Below are 21676 nucleotides of genomic sequence, written 5' to 3'. Positions count from 1 at the left end.
AGAAACTGTAGGTAAAAGATGAGACCTATCTTTTCAATATGGCCAGTGTATTTTGTTGCTATGGAGAGTTTTTTTTCCCCCCTAAAAAGTCATTGGGAAGTGACTGATGTTTATTTTTTTTTAAAGCATCAATAAAACATTTAAGAGAGTTATTTTTGGCTGAGTGGGTGCGGAATGGTGAGAAGGTGGAGGAAGAGGCCTGGGGGTGCTGCTAAGTGGCTAGAAAACAGTATTCATTATCTCTGTTCTTTACTATTCCAGCCCAGACTGAAAGTGTATGCTGCCCTCTTCTGGTTCTGTAGGGATGAGGCAAGAGCTCAGGGACCCAAAGACCATGGGAAAATGGGACTAGTGGATGTCATCCAGGCAAGAATCAGAGATGACCATAGGAATCATAGAGTTAATAACTGGAAGAGACCTGAGAATTCTAGTCCAGCTTTTTCAATTTTCAGATGAGGAAACCAAGTCGTCAAGAGGTTAAGCAACTTGTCCAGAGTCTTATGGGTCTCATAAGTGGCAATGCGAAGATTCACATCCCACACTGGTTATTCCAACATCTCTCCTCTCTCCAGGGAGCAGGAATAGGATACAAGTTTTGAGACTCTGGATCTGAAGAGGGACTAGTGAGGAGGAAAATTGAAGGGCATCTTAGGGGAAGGCAAGGGCTTTTAACACACAAACAGAAACAGAAAAGATACCATTTCTATAATGTTTGTCCTAGGCAAAAGGACATCTTCTCCTCAGGACTCCACCAAGCTCCCATTCCAGACAGTGTCTTTGAAGCCAATTCTATTTATTGGAAGGACTATGGTGGTATGAAGTGTTTTGGTGGTGGTTCAGCCGGTCTTCTTGAGCACATGGATAAAATAGCAAGGGGCTGAGGACTGGCCAGGCCTATAAGGTTTGAAGTCTCCAAGGACACTGTGCTGGCACTGCCCCTGGAAAGCTTCTTGCAGAAGTTCTGTGAAAGGCATCAGGCAGTGAGGGTAGTAGGAGAGCCGGAACTTACTGTAATAGGACCAGATATATAGACAGGCATGAGAAACAAGAGATAATATGTTGGGGACCATAAGGGTAAAGGACAAATAGGGGGAATTCCTCAGTCAATACACTTTTAGGTTAGGCCTGTTGTTTAGAAGCCTTGGGAGAAGATGAGCCAGAGGAACGTGTCTAAAATTGGGTGGGCCCACCTCCAACTTCACACCCTTTCCCTCTTCTGAAGAAAGCTCAAGTACCTAAAGCCATGGGTGCCATCCTGCCCAGCACCAGGTACTTGTACAGTATAATCCAGGGTTACCATGTGAGCCTTGTTGTTCACAGTCAGCACTGACGTAGTGATGTCCTTAGTCAGGTCACTCTGTGAATGGCAGAAAAGGGAGCTGTCAATGCCTCTCTGGACAGGCCTCCTCCTGCTCACTTCCAAGAGTTTTGATCCTATATAGGTTCTTTTATAGACTCACAAATTGCCTCCTTCTTATTTATCTCTTCTTTCCATTTCCTAGGATTCTACTGCCTCCCTCAAAGGGATCCTCTCATGTTCATTCCCGGTCACTGCCCTTTACCAGCCTTAGACCTCTCAGATGTGTGTCCCCAAGACTATCCTGGGCCCTTTTTTTTTTTTTTTTGCTGATTCTCTTGGTGATCTCTTTGCTCCCATGGGCTTAATCTGTATCTGGAGATAATTCAAACACTTGTGTGACAGTGAAGAGTCACTTCTCTGGAGCTCAATTTGCTCATTTGTAAAATGAAGGGGTTGGATTGGATGGCCTCTCACATCCCTTCTAGCTCTACATCTCTGATTCTCAGATATCTATGTCTGCTTTGAGTTCCTCCTGAGCTACATTATTGCATCACCATCTACCTTTTGGACATCTTGAAATGTATGTGCCATTTCTAAAATAAAACCTTTTCCCTAAAACTCCCCCTTTTCTGAACTCCCTTAGTCTTTTTTTTTAAACCCCATCTTCTGTCCTAGAATCAATACTAAGTATCGGTTCCAAAGCAGAAGAGCTGTAAGGGTTAGGTAATTAGGGTTAAGTGACTTGCCCAGGGTCATATAGCTAGGAAGTATCTAAGATCAGATTTGAACCCAGGACCTCCCAGCCCTAGACCTGGATCCCAATCTACTGAGCCATCTAGCTGAGGCAATCAACATTTTTTTCCCCCACCCTTACCTTCTGTCTCAGAATCAAAATTGCATTCTGGACGTGGCAATGGGGGTTAAGTGATTTGCCCAGGGTCATACAGGTAGGAAGTATCTGAGGCCAGATTTGAACCAAGGACCTCCCAGCTCTAAGACTGGGTTCCCATCCACTGAACTACCTAGCTGCCCCTGCTCCCCCATCAGTCTTAAAGACACTATTATTCTCCAAGTCAGCCAAGCTCAAAGCCCTCAACTTTAGGCTCTCACTTCATATATCCAATCTGTTCCAAATCTTGTCATTCTTATCTTCACATCTTTCATATACAATCCCTTTTCCACACAGCCATGTCAGTAGTCTAATACCATATCACCTTGTGGACTAGACTATTACAATATCCTGGTTCATCTCCCTGCTTCATCTCTTCCCCACTGAATCCACCCTCTCCGCTCAGTGCCAGTGGTTTTTAAAGTATATTTCTCACCATGTCATCCCCTGTTCTCTGAGGGCTGGCGGTTCCCTGCTATCTCTGGTATCAAATGTAAAGTTCCCTCCCTGGCCCTTCCCATTTTTCCATTCTTATACTTTCCCCTTCAGTGAACTCTACAGCACAGCCAGGTGAACTGCAGATCCCCAATTTGGCACTATCTGCTATCTCTGCTTTATACTGGCCATCTCTCAGGCTTGGAATGCTTTGCCCCCATCATCTCAGCCTCTTGGCTTCCCTGGCTCTCCTTCTGCCAGAGATCTTTCCTCTACCCCCAGGTGCTTGTACCTCCCTCTCAGACGACTGTCCATCTATTCTGGATCTTGTATGTGCCAAATGTCTCTTCCACTGGAATGTGAGCTCCTTGTGAGTGGGGGGCTGGCTTTTTCTTTCTTTGAATCCCCAGTGCTTAGCACGGTGCCTGGCATACTCCATAAATGTTTATTAACTACCCTCTGCTGAGCTTCTCATTTCTGTGCCTTTGCTCCTAGGGCCGTACCACTTTTGTTGCTTGTTACCCTTCACAAAATCCAGAGGGTACAATGTAAGGCTCCTTTCTGGCATCCTTGACACCCCTTCCTTTCCAGGAGCCATACCTTATAGTATATGTTTTTGCCAGGTGGGGCACAGCCAGTGCTGAGGATGTAATCATAGTTTCGGTGGTCAATAACCAGCAAGCCTCCGGGCCTCACCATGCCTGCAATGTTTTTCAGGGCCAGCTTATGCTCACTCTGGTCCCCTGGGTTCAGAACAAGGAATGAAAGCATCTCAGTGCCACGACTCTTTCCTCTCACTTCTCTCACCCACCCTTTGGCCCTCTGAACCCAGGATGGGAGAGAAGGAAATGAGGAATGGGAATTGTGTCTGGTAGATGTTCCTGGGGAGAAGAGGAAATATGTGTGGGTGTGAGTGAGGGGGTGGTGTAAAGAGACCTAAACCGTGGGGTAAAGAATATAATTAAGGGGATGGTTGTAGAGCTTAGGGATCAAAAGAGCAGAAGGAAAGGAAGGAAAGCTATAACCCCATTTCTCACCTTTGCAGTCTGGCAAGTGGGCAAAACTGTTACCTAGGCAGATAACAGCATCAAAGCCACCCCTCGCTGGCAGAGGCACATCCTTGTCCAGGGTCAACCAGTTGGCTTCTTCAATGACTGAGGGAATAGAGAAGAGGAGGGCATCGTTTCCATGGGAACCAGCAGTGCTCCCTACCCTGCCTTGCCCAGCGAGCCTAAATACAGGCTTTCCCCTTTGGTCCTGAAGAGGCCAGCAGCCACACAGGTTCCTTTGGGATGGGAGGAAGAATAGACAGGGAAGAAAAGCAGAGGTGTTTTGCGTCTCTCACTGGTTGTTTAAATTTTCAGTGTGAACACTTAACACCTCAGAAACTGGCAAAACAAATGGGGCTTAATTGTTTTATTGATTGTCTAGACTTTTGGTGATGGAGAAATGCTAATGATAGCTCTAAAGGGTGTCAATTGTACATCTCCCCCTCTCCCCCAGCACACTCCTGGACTTTAGGTATTTAGGGACACAGAAGAGAGGCCCCATAAGGAGGGCAGGACAAGGGCCAGGCCAGAGCCAGGAGAGAGGGAGGGATCTGGGAGAGAGCATGGCTGCTGAGCTCTCTCACTCCATCCTGGAGGGGGAAAAGGTAGTGAAAGGAAAGGATCCAGAAGAGCTTTGGATTCCATGTCCAGGTCCTACCATCTGTTTCCCTTTGCTGCTTAAAGCTATTTGTGGAAGTCAGAGAGGGAACTACTTTGCCATGGAAGGAGGGGAACAAACCTCATCCCCTTCATTATTATCTCTATCCCGGGGTTCAGGTCTCCTTACCTACCCGCTTATCCCCTCTCTACTGTTCCCCAAATGACTGGCACACCTGCAGGAAGCAGCCGTGACTGCTCATTGTCCTCTGCCCCATGAGACTGCCTGACCCCCAGGTATTCAGCCCCTCCATCTGACCATCACTGGTCAGATAGGACAAGAATAAAACCTCCTTATATCGGATGCTTTCTAGTTTGCAGAGCCACTTTTCACATCATTTTTTTCTCATTCAGTCCCTGTAACATGCAGGGTAATGCTTAGTATTGACATTAGGCAGATGAGGAAACAGAAGATTTGAGATTTATTCCAATGGCAGAGCAGCTAAGTAACTGGCAAATGGAGGATTGAAAGCAAATCATTCTAATGCTCAGGCCCATGCTACCAAAGCAAGGATGAATAATATAGCTGAGTTTAGGAACCCAAAACAAAGGGGGTTAGAGAAGAATTCAAGGGCAAGGGTCAGATCCCTGTGGTTGACCTCAAGACGATTTGGTTTTGAAATCAGCCATGGGAAGAGACCCTAGACCCCTGACCTTAAGAGACAAGAGGCCCTGAAGAGATGCTATAGCGAAGAGAAAACTAGAAGCAAAACTTGGAAAAAATAGAACAAAATTAAGGCATGAATTAGAAGTAGAAAGGGTAAAGAATAGAAAGAAGCCTAAGGAAAATACTTTCTTTCAGTTTCAGGATGTTAAGAGCCAAAAGGAAGATCAACTTATCTGGTGAGAGTATTATAGAGTTAGAGTTGGTAGAGACATTTGAGGCCATCAGTGAGGTCCATTCCTTATTTTTGCAGGGGAGGAAAGAGGCACTGAAAAGGTCAGTGACATCCAGGGTCACAGAGCTCCTAAGTCTGAGGCAGGATTCCCTCAGATCTTCCTCACCTAATCCACCACACTCACCTAGTTGCTCCACCTCTTCCATACCCTTATTTTATGAAGCATTCCTCTGGACTAAGGTCCAGACAGAAGTGACTTGTTCCAAATTGAAGCAAGTAATGGCAAGACCAGGACTAGAACCCGGGTCCTCTGGCACCTGGTTCTTTGGGTTTCAGAGGATATTATGTGAAGGATGCTGGTTCTCTGTATGGTGTCTCTGTTCTTTTTCCCAAATCATCTCCTGGTCCCACATACCCCACTTGTCAAAGGCTTCCTCATGACGACGGTTCCATCGTTCTTTCAGGGCATACTTGAGCATCTTATCACTGGCATCCACACTGGTCACTTTGAAGCCCTCTTCCACTAGCATGATGGAGTCCACCCTGTGCCAGGTCCAGCAGATAGTGACAGGGTGGAGATTGAGGCAAGGGGGAAGATGGGCCGGAGAATATGGGAGAATGAGGACCAGAACGGTTAGAAGGGAGAAGGGGAGAGGGAAAGGGAAAGGGGTAGAGAAGAGTGATGGAAAACAAGTAGGGTTATGGGAATGTAGGGATAGGATATTTGTGGAATGGGGGATTGAAGATCAAAGGAGGAACCCAGCATTTGTGAATGAATTACCTGATGCTGATGCCCCCACCCACTCACCCAACACACTTTAAATTCAGTGAATCTGGAGTCATCTCATTCAGCCCATACCCAGAACTTGAATCCCCTCTAGAACAACTCCAACAAGTGGTCATCCGGACCTCATTTCAAGAACCCAATCCAACCACCCAACCTACCCAAGTGACTTCCTTTCTCACTACTACGGGAGAGGCAGCCCATCTGACTTCTGATAGATCCTTTTGACACCTTCCCGGTCCATTTCCTCCCATGCCCTTGCAGCTCACCCCATTTCACTCCTATGTTCATCCTCCACAATTCATGCCCATTTTTGCCACCCCATCGCCCATTTTCCCTGCTTCCACCCCTAAAAAGATCTGCCCTTCCTGGGGACTGCATGAGCAGGTACCCGCTTTCTCTGCCTAGCTCCCCCTCACCGCAGGAACCCTCTGGTCTTTTCCTCCCCACCCTCGACACCTTCCCAGTCTGCACCCACCCCCACCTCCTGGTTCTGTCCTACCCCCCCGCTTTACCCCGTGCCACAAGCCACGTCAAGCACATGTTGGCAGCCGTGTTGGTGCAGCAGCCCCAGGAGCCAGGCCTTGTACTCAGCTGTTCGGCTTCGGGTATCGCCTATGTACAACTGCCAGACCCGGGCTGCCTCCCCATCGGCATACTGATCTGGGAGCCCCTCGGCCGCCACACCGAGGGAACGGGTCCGGTACACACTGTCTACCATCCTGTTGGCTCCACCTGGCACTGCCGCCACCTGCTAAAGCGCTTATAAGGCTGCCGGGCTCTCTCTGGCCAGCCCGCCTCACCTGTCCAATGGCAGGTAAGCTCCAGGACACACCCCTGGGCTCCCGACCTCCCAACCCTGTGAATGGGCGCCCTTCTGCTCCACCTCCCCAATCCCTAACAGTGCGGGGCCGTGACAAGTGGGTGTTCTCCCTCCAGACCTATTCCAGGAAGACAGACAGACAGACAGAAGGAGGGAGGGAGGAGAGCGAGAGCGCACTCATGGGGAGCTTCTGGGAACCAAGGACAGCATGAAAAGAGGCAAACAGGTAGCTCTCCCAGGCGCCAGCTTGAGCATGTGTGCAAGAGGACTGTGTCCTTCGTGCCCCTTTCCTCTTAGGTATCAGGCACCATGCAGGACACTGGCGAGGCCGAGTTAGGCCCACCTATACTCTCCCATCTCTGCTTTACCCCATACATCAGCCCAGCTCCTTCCATTTGTGACTTAGGACACGATGAGCCAGTGAGCTGGCCCAACAGCAGGCTCTGTAGAGGTGAGCCCCGGCTCGGGAAGGGGAGGGGCTGGCATGGAATCAGCACAGCATCGTCCTTACAACACTGGTTCTGGGGGGAGGCCTGACTTCCTCATCATTTTTTGGTTGGCCCCAAATGCTTAGTAGGAAAGGGTGGCAGGGCTTGTAACGAATCCAGACAACCATTCAGTGTTTCCAGGCCCTCCAAAGACCCCAGGATGTGGAGAGAGAATGTGATGCTCCACTGAGAGGAGGGAGGGGCCACCTCCCCCCACAACACCCGAGGGACAATGGTGATAGGCTCATTGTTGAGAGGAGAGGTTCAGGGTCAGGGTAGAGTCTATCAGTGTTACACAGGATTGGGCAGCCTGGCTGCCACCCCAGAAGGCCAAACCTCTGTCCAAGAGATCAATGAAATCGATTCTGGGTAGAAGCTTTTGCCTAAAGGTGTCAGATACTGGCAAGAGAAACAGGTTGAGGTGCAAGGCTGTGACCTGTTTACTGTGCCCAGTCTCCGTTCCCTCCCTTCTCCACCCCCAATTCTGTTCCAAAGGTCAGCCCTAGGCATCAAGGTCCAGAAAAGACTAATTCCACCCCCAAGGGGGATTGGGCCAGTTCTGGCCAGTTTAGGAGGTTCACCGAGATTCCCATCTGACCTGGGAAGTAAAGGGGAGTCAGGCCAGGGCCCTGGGGCCAGAAGAGTAACAATCCCTAAGGGCCAAGGTCTCTCCTCCCATTTCTCAAGGCCAAAGGCTGCCATGCCTCCTCCTCGGAAGGGAAAGAGAGGCTGGAATCCTGGCACTTCTTCCCAAGCTTACAGCCCCATTCCACCATAGCTAGATATCTCTTAGCAATGGTTGACCAAAGAGCTTAGACTTAGGCTGGGTGGGGTTGGGAGAAAGTGGAATCCTTTTAAACTCTAAATTTGAGGAGGGAGCAGCTGTAGTGGGGAGACCTTCAGTTCTCCTCATCCTAGGAGAACACAGCTGCTTCCTTTTATAGTGGAGGGGTGTGGGAGAAGAAATCAAACCAGTCCCACACCAAATGCACCCTGTACCGTTAGTGCCAGGTGTTGGAGCCACTGGCCCCTGGTCCCAGGTCTGGCAAGGGAGGGACATAAAGGGGCCCGTTCCCCTCCCCGGACTTCAGAAGGCAACCGTGTAAGGAACAGGTGTTGCCTGGGGGTTTAGGGGTTTGGGGAAGAGTCCTAGATGGTATGTTCAAAAGGAATGGATGGAACAGTGGGGAACAAAGTTCAGTGGGAAGGGGCAGCCCAGGGGAGGGATTGAACACATTATATACAAACCCAGGAAATGCAAAGGAGGGATGAGAGGGCAGGACAGGGCTGGACAGCCTAATGAAGGATACCCAGTGGAGAAAAGAGAACAAATGAGCCTGGTGGCAGGGGGTGAGGAAGACTATCAAATCCTAGAACAGAAAAGGAAACATCCCCAGGAGGTCCAATGGGAACAAAGGCAGCTGTCTTGTTGCTCTAGAATGTCCTTCTTTAGAGTGGGGTGTTTACATACTGTCCTTGTTGGAGTCACTTTTCAAGGCCCAGCTGTATTGGAGTAGGGGCCAGCATGAAACTGAAGGGCGTAACAGCCGATCTCCATGCTAGAATTGGGCCATCCTCCTCCTCTGTGCTGACTCCCACCATCCTCATCAACCCCAGCACTCAGGCTTCCCAGGATTCCCTCTTGGTCCTGGCTCTTCCAGATTAGCTTGAAAGAACTTTCTTAGGTAAGTGGGAAGCCAAAGGCTAAAAAGATTCACTACCCTCTGCACCATCCTTGTGCCAAGTCCCATGAATTCTGGGTAGAAGGATGGAAGCAAACCCACTGAGAGGCAGAGAAAAGGGGGTGGTTAGTACACTGAGTAAAAAGGCCAAATATTTTTTACTCTGCACATTGTGCAGTAAAATGGGTGGGGAAAGAATAGACTGGTAATCTCATGGCTGTGGTGGGGCTAGGGCCCTGGGGAAGACAGCCTCGACCAGTATTGGGGTGAGGAAGGTGTCCCTGGTAGAAGCAGGGCCAGGAGAGAGGTGTTTCTGATATAGGGGAGTGGTGTTGCTGAACCACCCATACTGGAAGAAGGTGGGGTGCACCCATGGGACAATGAGGGATGGAGTCCTCCCTGAGGGCTCAGCAATGCTCAGACCCATCCCTCGTAGGTTCACAATGCAGTTCTTAGCTCTGGGACCCCTACACAACTCTTCTTGGAAGCCCAGGGGAGAAGTGGCTGCCAGGAAGGGAAAAAGAAGGGCAGGCTCTGTAATCCTCAGCAGGACAAGGGCACAGCACGGGGTGCACTGAACCCCCCAGGGCTGGGGAGTCCATCCTTGTCAGCCAGAGGCACATGAGAAAAGAGAGTCTCCCTCAGTCAAGGGCTTCCCTCCACACCCCTAGTATAGTAGATGGGGTGTTTGGTTAGATTCTACAGTTCATCGGTGGGGCTGTGTGTGAGAGGAGTGGCTTTCTGGACACCCTCATCCTCCTCTGGGTGAGGGTCCCCATCCAAGTTTCCTGAATCCTTCCTCTGCTTGCTGTTCTTCTTGCTGGCCACTTTGCCTTTGCCCCCCTTTTTCTTGGCTTTCTTCCCTCCCAGTGAAGCTGTGTCCCCTTTCTTGCTGATCCATTGCTCACTCAGGCAACCTGGTGAGAGAACAGGGGAAGGGACAGAAAGGTCAAACAACCAGCAATGACCAAGATAGTTTATCTACCAAGTACCTGATGGGTATAAAGCAGAGGCCTGGATCTCAAGGAAACAAGGGATGACCCTTGTGTTCAGCCCGCAAGCACACATCTGCAGTCAGAGAAGTGGCTCAGAATCCCATTGCAATGCTCATTAGCTGTGTGATGCTGGGGAAGTAGTTCTTTTCTCTCTCTAAGCCTTAGATTCTTTATGTATAAAATGGGGAAAATAATATTTCTGTGACACAATGATCAACCTTGATTTCAGAGCACCGTTGATCTTCATTCATCATACTACTGACCTCAAGCCTGGTTGGTGATGGACTAATACGTAGAACAAGCCCAGACAACACGTCTGTGCTTGACATGCTTATCCGTTACGAGGGTTTTCCATTTCTTTATGTTCTTCCATTGGGAAGAGGGAAAGTGGAAAAGGAGAAAATGAGGAATTCTTTCTTTTTCTTCAAACCCTTCTGTCTTGGAATCACTATACTGAGTATCAGTTCCAAGACAGAAGAGCAACAAAAGCTAGACAATTGGAGTTCAGTGACTTGCCCAGTTTATCATAGCTAAGAAGGATCTGAGGTCAGATTTGAACCAGTACCCCATCTCCAGGTATGGCTCTCTATCCACTTGAGACACCTAGCTGCACCTAATAAAAAGGAATACTTGATCACTGGGGGAAAAAACCTATATAAAAATTTAATTAAAAAAAGTATTTCCAATATCTACCTTTCTGGATAGTGTGAAAGGTACTTTGCAGATTAGAATGTCTAAAATAAACCCTCTGAAGACTATGATTGGTTTTCATTTTGTCTTTGTGTCCTTAGCAGAGCATCTTACATGTAAAAGACTCTGAATATATAATTGGTGGATGAATACAAAGTACCATATTAATGTGATCTCTGATTATTTTGCCTTGGGCCTTTGTCTATGATGCCCACCACCTGACAGCAAATACATACATGTTTTACCTGTGCCACATGTTAGACTCATCTGTTATCTACTCTGTAAACATTCTGAACCTTTTTTTTTTTTTAATTCTTACCTTCTATCACAGGATCAATATGAGTATGAGTTCTAAGGCAGAAGAGTGGTAAGGGCTAGGCAATGGTGGTTAAGGGACTTGCCCAGGGTCACACAGCTAGGAAGTGTTGGAGGCCACATTTGAACCCAGGACCTCCTATCTCTAGGCCTGGCTTTAAATCCACTGAACCACCCAGCTGTCCCAAAAGTCTGAATCTTTTTCACAGCCATATGGAGCTGCTACCTTCCTAAATAGCCCAAGTTCCCCAAGAACAAAATTGTTCTGTTGTCTGGCACCCCACTCCCAATTGTCACAGGGCTCACCAAACCCAGGCATTCTGCCAGGGCCAACTGCCCTGACCTCTCCATCTCCCAATTCAGACTCACTTGTGTCCTTCCCCTTTAGCACATGATTGGCACAGAGGAAGGAGGTTAGGTCTTCTTCCTGGTGGTTCCGATACCAGTCCTCAATCACTTCCTCAAATTCTTCCACCAGCACATCACACTAAGACAGAAGGCAACAGCAACATGAATACATAGAGTACAGAATGTCATGACTGAAAGGGTCCTTAGACATCTTTAGTGGATTGAGAACCAGTAGGGAGGTGGAAGGTCTTGGATTCAAATCTGGCTTCAGATACTTCCTAGTTGTGTGACCCGGGTCTTGACTCTCATTACCTACCCCTTACTGCTTTTCTGCCTTGGAATCAATATATGATACTATTTCCAAGACAGAAGGTAAGGGTTTATAAAAAAATAAATAAAACTGATACTAATTATGAGTTCCAAAGTATAAGAGAAGTAAGGGCCAGGCAACTAGGGTTAAGTGACTTGCCCAGGGTCACACAGCTAGGATGGGTCTGGGGCCAGATCTGAACCTAGTTCCTCCTAACTTTGTTTTTGCCCCAGGATTTAGAACAGATTCCATTCTCCTGGCCATTCTGTTCTCCTTACCCCAAGGGCCTCACATTTAATAATCTGATTCTATCAATACTTCTTTAGTTCAATATGGGATACACTGTGCTAGGAGAATGGGGAGACGCAAAATTAAAGGGAGTAAAGGAATCATACAAAAATAAGTAGGTAGTGAAGAGGGAAAAGCAGAGATCTAAGCAAAGTCCTTTCTGAAAATTTACAGAAGAAAGAATGGCATTGAGAATGGGCAGGAAAGTTCTGTGGGCACATACCTGCTTCTTGAGGTCAGCTACCTCAGCAGAAGTCTCATTCCACAGTTCATAGGGAATGTCCATCACCACCTTCACCCCCTTGTGGACTAGGTTGTGGAGTGTTTCAAAGGTCTCAGACATGCCCTAAAAAGAAGAGACATAAAGGTATCTGCCCATCTGCCTCTCTCAATCCTTAAAGCTGATAGAAATGAGAGCTCAAGGTAATAGACATTTTAGGTTAACTGCAGGGACCACAAAATCACAGTGTCTCAGAGCTGGTAGGGCCTCCCAGATCACCTAATTCAGCTCATCCCTGTATAGGAACCCCCACAGCAACATGCCAACAAGGCCTTCCACGCCCTACCTCTGCTTCTTCTCCATCTAGCTGCTGGCCTTGACTCTGGCCTTCTTCTTGGGCTGCTGCTGCCCTGACCTCTCTTACTCTTATTCTCATTCTCTAACCACAACCCATATTTTTCACTTAGAGGCTCCTCCTTTCCTATTCCCAAAACTTCTTGCTGATATTGCCTCAGAATCCTCTTTCTCACTGAAAACCTAACTCTCCAATTTTGAAGAGCTTTAAAAGTCAGGAGGCCAGCATAGTCCCTCATCGCCAGTGGGTAGTTCTGTCCCTTGAGCTTCAGGGAGTTTGATCAGTACTTAGGACTGTTCCTAGTGTCGGTCAGTGAGAACAAAAACCTTGTCTTTGAAAGGTGGGGTTGGCAGGGCTAAACAGAGAGTACAAATAGAAATAAAGAGCAGGTTGGGGCCAGCTTCAGGAAACAAGACCTCCCAAGGTTTACTCTTCAAATCTCACCCACACAAATCAACACAAGGACACACACACACACACACACACACACACACACACACACACACTCCCTCTACCTCATGTCCCAGAAGGAATAAATAAAGGGCATGATACCAACCTTAGCAAACCGGTTGCTGCCAGATCTTTCCTTATGTAAGCTATAGTCCAAAAGTCTCTTGCAGATGGTCTCAGTTACTTCAATTAACCGAAGATCCCTGAGGAAATGCCAACACAAAGGGTACTGGATCTCCCTACCTACTTCCAATTGGCCCTTGCTGCTGCCACCAGAGAAATAGGGACAGGTTTTTTCTGCCTGAGAGGGATCATAGAATTGAAGGATGCCAGAGCCAGCAAATACTTCACAGACCATCTAGTCAAACCCTCTCTTTTTACAGATAAGGAAACTGAGACCCAGAAGGGAATCACTTGCTCAAGATTAAAGAAGCAGTGAGTTGCAAAGCCAGAATGAAAACTCATCTCTCTGGCCTTCTAAGTCAGTGCTCTTTCCCTTCCTTTACACTGTCTTGGGTACCACTGGTCTCCCTTGGGAAATGGGATGGGGACAGGGACAAAACTTCAACTTGCCAGCATCTTCAAAAATGGACTAAAGCAGTTCTGTGAACTCCCTGCTCACTTACGATTTGGTATATTTGACTCTGGAAGCTTTCTGGTCTAGGATGCCATAGCCAGTATCGAGCACTTCCTTGGTCTTGCCTGTCTCCTCAAAGGCTGACTTCAGTTCCACAGCTACATACTTACACACTGGGAGAAAGAGGAAAAGCACAGCTGGTTGAATGGGTGCCACTTGAGGGGAGACTTCTCTCAGCTAAGGCAAACCCGAGACTCTTCCCTACCCAACACTCCCAGAAACAAGCCAACTCTTTTGACAATTCACAAAGGCATTGGTTCTAGCCTCAGATGGAGTATATCATATCCACATCCCTTTATCAATACCCTTCAGCTCCTATCTTTATGTTTCTTGTGATTTCCTTGATCTTGACAAGCAAATTTGTTACCCATCTCCCACATAATCTGTCTGTCCCAACCTTCTTATTGATGAAAACAGCCTGGAACACTCTTTTTGCACATACTATGCAATCCACATTTGGTATTTTCTTCAAAATCCCCAGTCACTAGAAAAACTCTCTTTGGATTGCTTACTTGATTTTCACCTTGCAGTTATGCCAATTACCAAAGTGATTTCCCTAAAGCACAGATCTGACTATGTCACTCCCCTTCTCAATCAACTTCCCTGGCTCCCTATTACCTCTAGACTCAAATGCCTGTGTTTAGAATTTAAAGTTCTTTACAATCTGTCCCCCTCCTACCTTCCCTGCTTATATATTATGCATTCTATAGTTCAGTCATATCAGCCTCCTTGCTCTTCCTAACATAAGACACTTCATTTCTCATTTCTTTTTTTTTTAAACCCTTACCTTCTATTTTAATATAAATTCTAAAACAGAGGAACAGTCAAAGCTAGGCAATTGGGGTTAAGTGACTTGCCCAAAGTCATACAGCTATGACATGTCTGAGGTCAGATTTGAACCCAGGTTCTCCTGACTCCAGGCTGACTGTCTATCCACTGTGTACCTAGCTGCTCTGCATTTCTCATTTCTATGCCTTACACTTGGCTGTTTCAGGGCCTGGAATGTTCCTGTGGAAGAAGCATTCCCATCCTCACCCCCTTCTCTGGAGACCCCTGATTTCTTTTAAAACTCAGCTACCTTCTGCAGGAAGCCCTTTCTTGTCCTCCCAGCTGCTTCTGCTTCCCCTTAAGGTTACCTTGTCTTAGCTATATAGGAACATGTTGCTTTCCCATTTGAAAGGAAGCTCCTGGAAGGTGGAGGTTTTATTTACTTTTTTCTTTTTTGCATCCCAGTGCCAAGCACAGTGCCTACCACATAGTGGGAACTTAATAAATGCTTATTGGTTTTCTGACTGACTATTCAGGGTCCCTTTCAACACTTAAGTACTTGGTATGAATCACTTAATTTTTCCTCACCCATATGCATATCTTGGGCTACTTTCTCAGGTCTCAAGATCGAGGCTGCTATTTTCTATTTCTTTCTATTACTTTGACTATGATCATTATACAATAGGGATTCACAAAGTAATAAATGATGTCAATAGAAGAACAAAATGAGTCAACATTTGGTTATGGGCTAAGCAGGTCCTCATGCCCCCTTTAACACAGTATGGCCTTGAGCCTACATCCCATGACATCTATTAAAATATTGATGGCAAAGGTTGGTGGAAATCCATTTACCAGTGACAAATAACATGCCCTGGAGAGTCATATGATGATATTTTCTATCACATGCATTAACTAATGGTCTTGAGACTATATCTAAGGCCACAAAGAAAGGATTCTTGAATCGTTTCATAAAATCAGCTGGTTCTCTGAGTCTGAATTTAAATTGCAGCTCACCTCCCTAGCTGTCCATTCCATGCCATCTGTTCTCTCCTTTCCTACATTTCTCTCCTCATTCCCTTCGCTCCAGGAAAGCACATCATCTTTCTGGCTTCTCTGCCCCCTTCTCCCACGCCCTCTGTATGAATTCTGCAAGGCCTGGGGGTTTGGAATACCCTCCTACTTTACTATCCATCCAACTATAAGCCATCTCCTCAACTCCTCCAAACCTCACCACCTAAGAAGCCCCTCTGGGGATCCCACCCAGAACTAGGTCTAGAGGGGCCTGTGGCATGGAACCCAGAAACTCATGGACATCCACCCACATCCTTCCTGGGCAGGTACACAACCTTCCCATGTGTCAAGGCCTGTTTCTCTTGGGCTGCTGGGCCAGAAGCCCAGCACTATGGGCCAGGCACAATAAACACTTATATAAGAGTATAAAATTATTATTAACAATAGCATAGTAAGAAGAAGCCTGAGGGCTGGAATCTGCCAAGTCAACATGGAGCTCTAACCATCTTTGTTGAATCATTTATAAAATGAGGAGGCTGGACTAGAAGATAATAACAACCAATGACATCTACTAAATAAGAGCATACACTCTCAGTTCTGACTCTCCACAATTTGGCTCCAACCTACTCTTCTAATCTTATACTACTCCCCTTCTACATTCCAGCTAAACTGGTTACTTTTTCTCCTCAATTCCCATTATACCCCACTTCATCTCCCTGCCTCTGTTTGCACCAATGGTGTCAAATTAAAAAAGAAATGGAACCCAGTGATTTCAGGAGACTTAGAAAACCACAAATTAACATTTTCTATGTTTTAGTGTATTTTTATTTTGTTAAACATTTCCCAATTACATTTTAATTTGGTGGGCCTCATGCAGTTGGCCTTGGGTTAGACACTTCTGGTTTATACCATGTCCCATGAATGGAACAGATTCTTCCTTTCCTCTTTTTACAATGTGCTTAAGTCCCTCCTTACTTTCAAGGAACATCTCAAGTGATTATTCTTACCCCAACTCTGCTGAAAATGATCTTTTCCCTCCTTAAGAGTCTTTGTCTGGCCTCCTTTTATCTTTCTCTCACTTGTCCTGTGTCTTCCTTATTTGTATACTTCTCTTTCTCTCTATTAGATTTTAAACTTTTTGAGAGCAGTATCTGTGTCATACCTGTTTTTGTATCCCCAGGGCCCATTGGTGCTTTGCACAATAAACACTTAATAAACCTCAGCTGAACTTCAAAATGATCTTACATTTGTAAAGCAAAAAGATTATAAAGTATTTTTACATGCATAGTCTCATCTGACCTTTACACCAACGCTGTGGATAGGTAGGGTTATAGTCTTAGCTCCATTTTATAAATGAGGAAATTAAGGCTCAGAGAGGAAAATTGATTTGCTTCTTGGACCATATCCATACTCAATCTCAGGTTTTTAAACTCCTGATCCAGTATTCTTTCTTCTAAAATCACTTTTAGCTCTAAAATTCTTTGATTCTTCTTATTAAAATGTTTACCTAGTTCTTAGAACATGAATAGAAGTGAGAATAAAGAGAAAAGGAAACTGTCCTTGAGGCCTGTTAGTATCTGTATGAGTAGAAAAGAATGGAAAGAGGAAGCAAAACCACAAAGGGCCATCCCTCAGCCAAAGGAGGGAGGAGAGATGGAGGGGATTCATAACCCTAGGTGAGAGGAGGGATTGGGATCCACAAAGGGAAGGAAACAAATGAGACCCTGGCCTATAAGATTATAATATCTCTGAGGGCAAGAATATTGTATTAAACCTCTAACTCCCCTGGTATCTAGCACAGTGCTCTACACACTTAATAAATGACTAAGTAGTGTGATATAATTCTCAATTTATCAAACTTTCATTAAATGCCTACTATACACCAGGAATTGAGGAATTGTCCTCAGCACTAGGACACAAAAGATGAAAACATGCCCTCACAGTATTTATAATCTAATATGTACATAGTTAACTATGTTCAATGGTAGGATGTGCTACAAAATAAATCAAACTAATATTAGAATTGGAAGGGATCATTTGGATGATCCTTTCATTTTACTGGTGATGAAAATGAGGCCCAAGGAGTAAAGTAAACTTCCCAGGGTCATTTGGTGATTAATGAGTAGTGTAGGGACTTAAGCCCAGATCTGGAGGAATCAGGAAAGACTTCGTGGAAGAAGTGACCCCAAAATGAGTTAAATAGTCTGCTGGCTTTTAGAACTTTTCAATTCGGCCCCTTTCATGATTAATAATAATAATAATAGCTAACATTTATTTAGTGTTTACTATGTGCCAGGCATTGTGCTAAGAGTTTTACAATTACTATCTCAATTGATCCTCACAACAACCTTGAGAGGTGCTATTATTATCTCCATTTTACAAATGAGGAAACTAAGGCAGACAGTGGTTAAGGGACTTGCCTAGGGTCCTACAGCTAACAACTGTCTGAGGCTGGACTCAAGCACATTGCTCTACCCCCTGCCACCTAGCTGCCCCACTGTCATCTTCTTTTTTTCCCTACCCTATGAGGAACATTAAAAAAAAAAATCTACAAACTCGAACTCTTGCCCTTTACTCTTCCATCTGGAGCTAAAATTGATATAGCACTGAAAGGTTTATAAAGAACTTTATAAAATATGATCTCATTTGAATCTCACAACGACCCTAGGAGATGCTATTATTATCCCTATTTTCCAGAAAGGAAACTGACACAAAAGCTAAATAACTCACACCATTACTGAATGTTTGGGATACAATTTGAACTAGGGCCTTCATGATTCTTGGTCCAGGACACTACCCATTTCGTCTCCTTTTCTGCCCTAGATCCCTCCCGTTCCCCATTTAGATCTTCCTGATGATTCAATTCAACTGTCATTTATTAAGCGCTTACTGTGTGCCAGGAACTGACCTCACCTCTTCCACAGGGGTCTTCCTTCCCAACCCCTTCCCTCAGTCCATGCCCCGCCCCGCCTCTAAGTCCCGCCCCTTTCCGGCAGACCCCTCCCACCCCCTTAGGTCCCGCCTCTACCTCCACAGCAGGCTCCGCCCCTTCCTCCTCACACTCCTTTCCCCCACCCCGACCCCACCCCCCTCACCCTCGCACTTGCTGGGCAGTCGGACCCAATCGGTCTCCTCAGCCGAGGCGCCCAGCTCAGAGGGCGGGAGCAAAAGTAACAGCAGCAGCAGGAGGAGGAGGAGAAGAAGACGATGGGGTCGGGACCTGGTAGCGGGCAGCAGCGGCGGCGGCGGCCGCTCCATGGCCGGGCCGGGCCGGCACTTCCTCCCCCCCCACCGTGCGGCCGCTTCCTGGAGCCACTTCCGGGACTGCACACGTGCCTGGGCGTCACCACGGCAACGGCGAGCCCCTCACTCTTCTTTCTTCCCTCCTTCTTCGCTCAGCAGCCTTCACCTCCCGTCTTGTTACCTCCAGCTCGCTCCCGTAACCAATGAACGCCCGAATGAGGAGCAGCCAATGGGCCTTCGACGGGAGTTCATCGACTGACGAATGGGGATGGGAGGGCCGGTGCCGGCTGTGGCCAATTAGAGTGCAGACGGTGGCTACGGCGACCAATGGCATCATTGCGATCTGAGGGAGGGGGAGGAGAGGAAGAGGGCCCCTGGTGAGGGGTGAGAAGGTGGGAATAGTAATAAGAACTGAAATTTATGCGGCATTTAAAGGATTAAAAAGCATTTTATTTGCATTGTAAGTCAACCAACGGACATTTATTGAGCACTTTCTGTGTGCCAGACACTGCCCGAGGTTGCTGGGGATGTAGACACTGAAGTGACTCAGTTCCTGCCCTCAAGGAGCTTACATTCTAGGGAAGGGCACTCAATATGTGCTTGTGTCTGCATGTATATGTGTATGTATGTACATGCAATGTAAATATATCCAAGCATATGTGTGCGTAATGCATAGGCATGTACACATACATAAACATCCGTATGTGCTTTTCAGACACGTTTATATAGACATACATACCTGCGGGTAGATACAAAATAGAGGAAAAGTAATTGTTTGGGGGTATCCAAATATGTGTGTACGTATATGTGTGCATATAAATATATTTACTGACAGATACATGCAAAACAGATGCAAGGTAATTGTTTGAGAAGGGCTGGAGAATAGCTAAGACCTCCGGTATAAGTAGGTCAATAAATATAATAAATTAATCAAACTCCTACTACGTGCTAAGAGCTGGAAGTACAATATATGGCAAATGACAGTCCCTGCCCATAAGGAATTCACAGTCTAATTAGGGAGATGGCATTCAGACAACTAGGGTCAAACTATAGGAGATAATATGAAGATAATCAACAGAGCACTAGGTAATCAAAAGAAACGCCAGAGTTGAGATGATTTTGGAAAGGCTTGCTGTGGAAGGTGGGATTTTATCTTCTACTTCAGAGAACCTTAGAGGTAGAGAATTGTTATTATTAATACGTTTTCAATTATCATGTAGAATATAGTGTTTCACTTCAAGTCTTGAAGGAGTCTTGAGGTTCAAAGAGATGGAGCCGAGGAAGCAAACCATTCTAGGCACTGGGAGAGAGCAGGTGGATTGGAAATGGAGTGCTGTATAGGAGGAACAGCAAAAAGGCCAGTTTGCTTGGACCATAGGAAGTGTGAAGGACAGTAATATGTAACAAGGCAGGTAGAAATGGGCCAGGTTGTGAAGGGCTTTAAAATCCAAACAGTTTACATTTGATTCTAGGGGTAGTAAGAAGTTCTTGGAGTTTGTTGAAAAGGAGGATCATCATCAGAACTGTATTTTCAGAAAATCATTCTGGCATATATGAAGGTTGGATTGTACTGGGGTGAGATTTGAGGAATGGAGATCAATAAGGAGGGTTCTGCAGTACCCCAAGTGAGATGTAGTGAGGACCTTAAAGAGGATGGTGGCTAAGTGGGTAGGAATAAAAGAACAAATGTCAGAGGTGTTAGAGGCAAAAAAAAAAAAAAAAAAAAAAAAAAAAAAAAAAAAAAAAAGGGCAATTGTTGGCAAAGGATTAGATATGTAGGTTGACCGAGCATAGAATTAAGAATGACAAATCTGGGTGATCACAGAAATGGTAGTGCACTCAGTAGAAATAAAGAGGAATGAGTTTAGGGGAAAATATAATTAGTTCTGTTTTGGACATTTTGAATTTGACATGCTTGAGGGACATCTAATTCAAAATATCTACTAGGCAGTGTATGATTCAACTCTGATGCTACCTTCTGCAGAAGGCTTTCCCAGGCCCAATAGTTACTTGAGACTTTTCCATAAGAATACCTTTTTTTCTGCACTTTTTCTATACATATTCCATATTATTGATTTATTTATTTATTGCCATTCTCAACAAGGTGGTAAGTGGATACAGTGCTGGATCTAGAGTCAAGAAAACATGATTTCAAATTTAACCTTTGACCTATTTTAATACATAGGCAAGTCACTTAATCTCTGTTTGCCTCAGTTTACTCAACTGAAAAGTGTAGATAATAGTAGCACCTTCCTCCCAGAGTTACTGTGAGGATCATCAAATGAGATAATATTTGTAAAGCACTTAATGCAGTACCTGGCACATGATAGGTATTTAATAAATACTTATTCCCTTCCTATTAGTATGTCTGCACCTTGAGGGAAGGGCTTGTTTTTGTGTTTTTGTCTTTTTTTTTTTTTTTTTGTATCCTCAGAGCTTGAGACAGTACTTGACACAGGGTCATTTGTTTTGTTTTTTAGTCCAACTCTTCATGACCCCCATTTGGGGTTTTCTTGGCAAAGATAATGGAGTAATTTGCCATTTCCTTCTCCAGGTCTTTTTTACAGATGAAGAAATTGAGACAGAGTTTAGAGACTTATCCAGGGTCACACAGCTAATTTGTATCTGAGGTCAGATTTGAACTCGGGAAGATGAGTCTTCCTGACTCCTAGCACAGCGCCCTTTCCACTCCACCATTTAGCTGCTCCACTTAGCACACAGCAAATATCTAATAAATGTCTATTGATTGATTTATTGAATTGTCTGGGAGTTCTGAGCATCATCTACATAGAGATAAACCTATGAAACTGATGAAGCCACCAAGTGAGAGAGTGGAGAAAAAACAGAAGGGCAGGCCAGAGACTTGGGCAATACTAAGAGTTAGGAGGCAGAATATATAGGATAAACCAGCAGAGGAACTAGGGATAGATAGGGGAGAACCAAGAGAAAGTAGAGTCACAAGATTTCAGATGTGAAAAGGTGTCTAGGAGGCAAGGATTGTCAGTGTCAGATGTCAGGAGAGTGAGAATGGAGAAAAGTCCACCAGATTTGGCAACTTATTAATATTGCTCTATATGAGGGGAAAAGACTTGTACAAAAA

At 45.7% G+C, this 21676-nt stretch overlaps 2 protein-coding genes across 4 annotated transcripts; both read right to left on the bottom strand.

The window, feature by feature from the left end:
* Positions 1–772: 772 nt before the first annotated feature.
* Positions 773–6674, bottom strand: GNMT (glycine N-methyltransferase). Of its 2 annotated transcripts, none has more exons than XM_044674635.1 (6): positions 6469–6674; positions 5585–5712; positions 3650–3778; positions 3225–3307; positions 1236–1357; positions 773–1008 (listed from the first exon to the last, which is right to left on the bottom strand). In XM_044674635.1, the coding sequence occupies exons 1-6, from the start codon at positions 6672–6674 to the stop codon at positions 837–839; spliced, it is 840 nt and encodes a 279-aa protein (XP_044530570.1). In that variant the 3' UTR covers positions 773–836. The 2 variants fall into 2 exon arrangements, with proteins under 2 accessions (XP_044530570.1, XP_044530569.1); XM_044674634.1 differs by having other exon boundaries at positions 3225–3367; positions 3662–3778.
* A 2014-nt stretch (positions 6675–8688) lies between these two features.
* CNPY3 (canopy FGF signaling regulator 3) lies at positions 8689–18997 on the bottom strand. Of its 2 annotated transcripts, none has more exons than XM_044674636.1 (6): positions 18429–18997; positions 13544–13667; positions 13024–13120; positions 12116–12238; positions 11316–11433; positions 8689–9863 (listed from the first exon to the last, which is right to left on the bottom strand). In XM_044674636.1, the coding sequence occupies exons 1-6, from the start codon at positions 18589–18591 to the stop codon at positions 9646–9648; spliced, it is 843 nt and encodes a 280-aa protein (XP_044530571.1). In that variant the 5' UTR covers positions 18592–18997; the 3' UTR covers positions 8689–9645. The 2 variants fall into 2 exon arrangements, with proteins under 2 accessions (XP_044530571.1, XP_044530573.1); XM_044674638.1 differs by having other exon boundaries at positions 18437–18489.
* Between the last annotated feature and the right edge of the window lie 2679 nt (positions 18998–21676).

Source organism: Gracilinanus agilis, chromosome 4 (assembly GCF_016433145.1).
Source record: "Gracilinanus agilis isolate LMUSP501 chromosome 4, AgileGrace, whole genome shotgun sequence".
NCBI classification, from domain to species: Eukaryota; Metazoa; Chordata; class Mammalia; order Didelphimorphia; family Didelphidae; genus Gracilinanus; species Gracilinanus agilis.
Note: the sequence above shows the minus strand (reverse complement) of the source record. Positions and strands in the feature narration are given on the sequence as shown.

Bases quoted from the DNA above. Each gene is read 5' to 3' on its own strand.
- GNMT (XM_044674634.1), bottom strand. From the start codon at position 6,674: ATGGTAGACAGTGTGTACCGGACCCGTTCCCTCGGTGTGGCGGCCGAG. The intron at 3,779-5,584 runs GTATGTGGGACC...CTATTCCCTCAG, and splicing joins GGAAGCCTTTGACAAGTGGG to TCATTGAAGAAGCCAACTGG. The intron at 3,368-3,661 runs GTGAGAAATGGG...TTCTGAACCCAG, and splicing joins CCACTTGCCAGACTGCAAAG to GGGACCAGAGTGAGCATAAG.
- CNPY3 (XM_044674636.1), bottom strand. From the start codon at position 18,591: ATGGAGCGGCCGCCGCCGCCGCTGCTGCCCGCTACCAGGTCCCGACCC. The intron at 12,239-13,023 runs GTTGGTATCATG...TCTTCTTTTTAG, and splicing joins GCAGCAACCGGTTTGCTAAG to GGCATGTCTGAGACCTTTGA. The intron at 11,434-12,115 runs GTATGTGCCCAC...CTTCTGTCTTAG, and splicing joins TAGCTGACCTCAAGAAGCAG to TGTGATGTGCTGGTGGAAGA.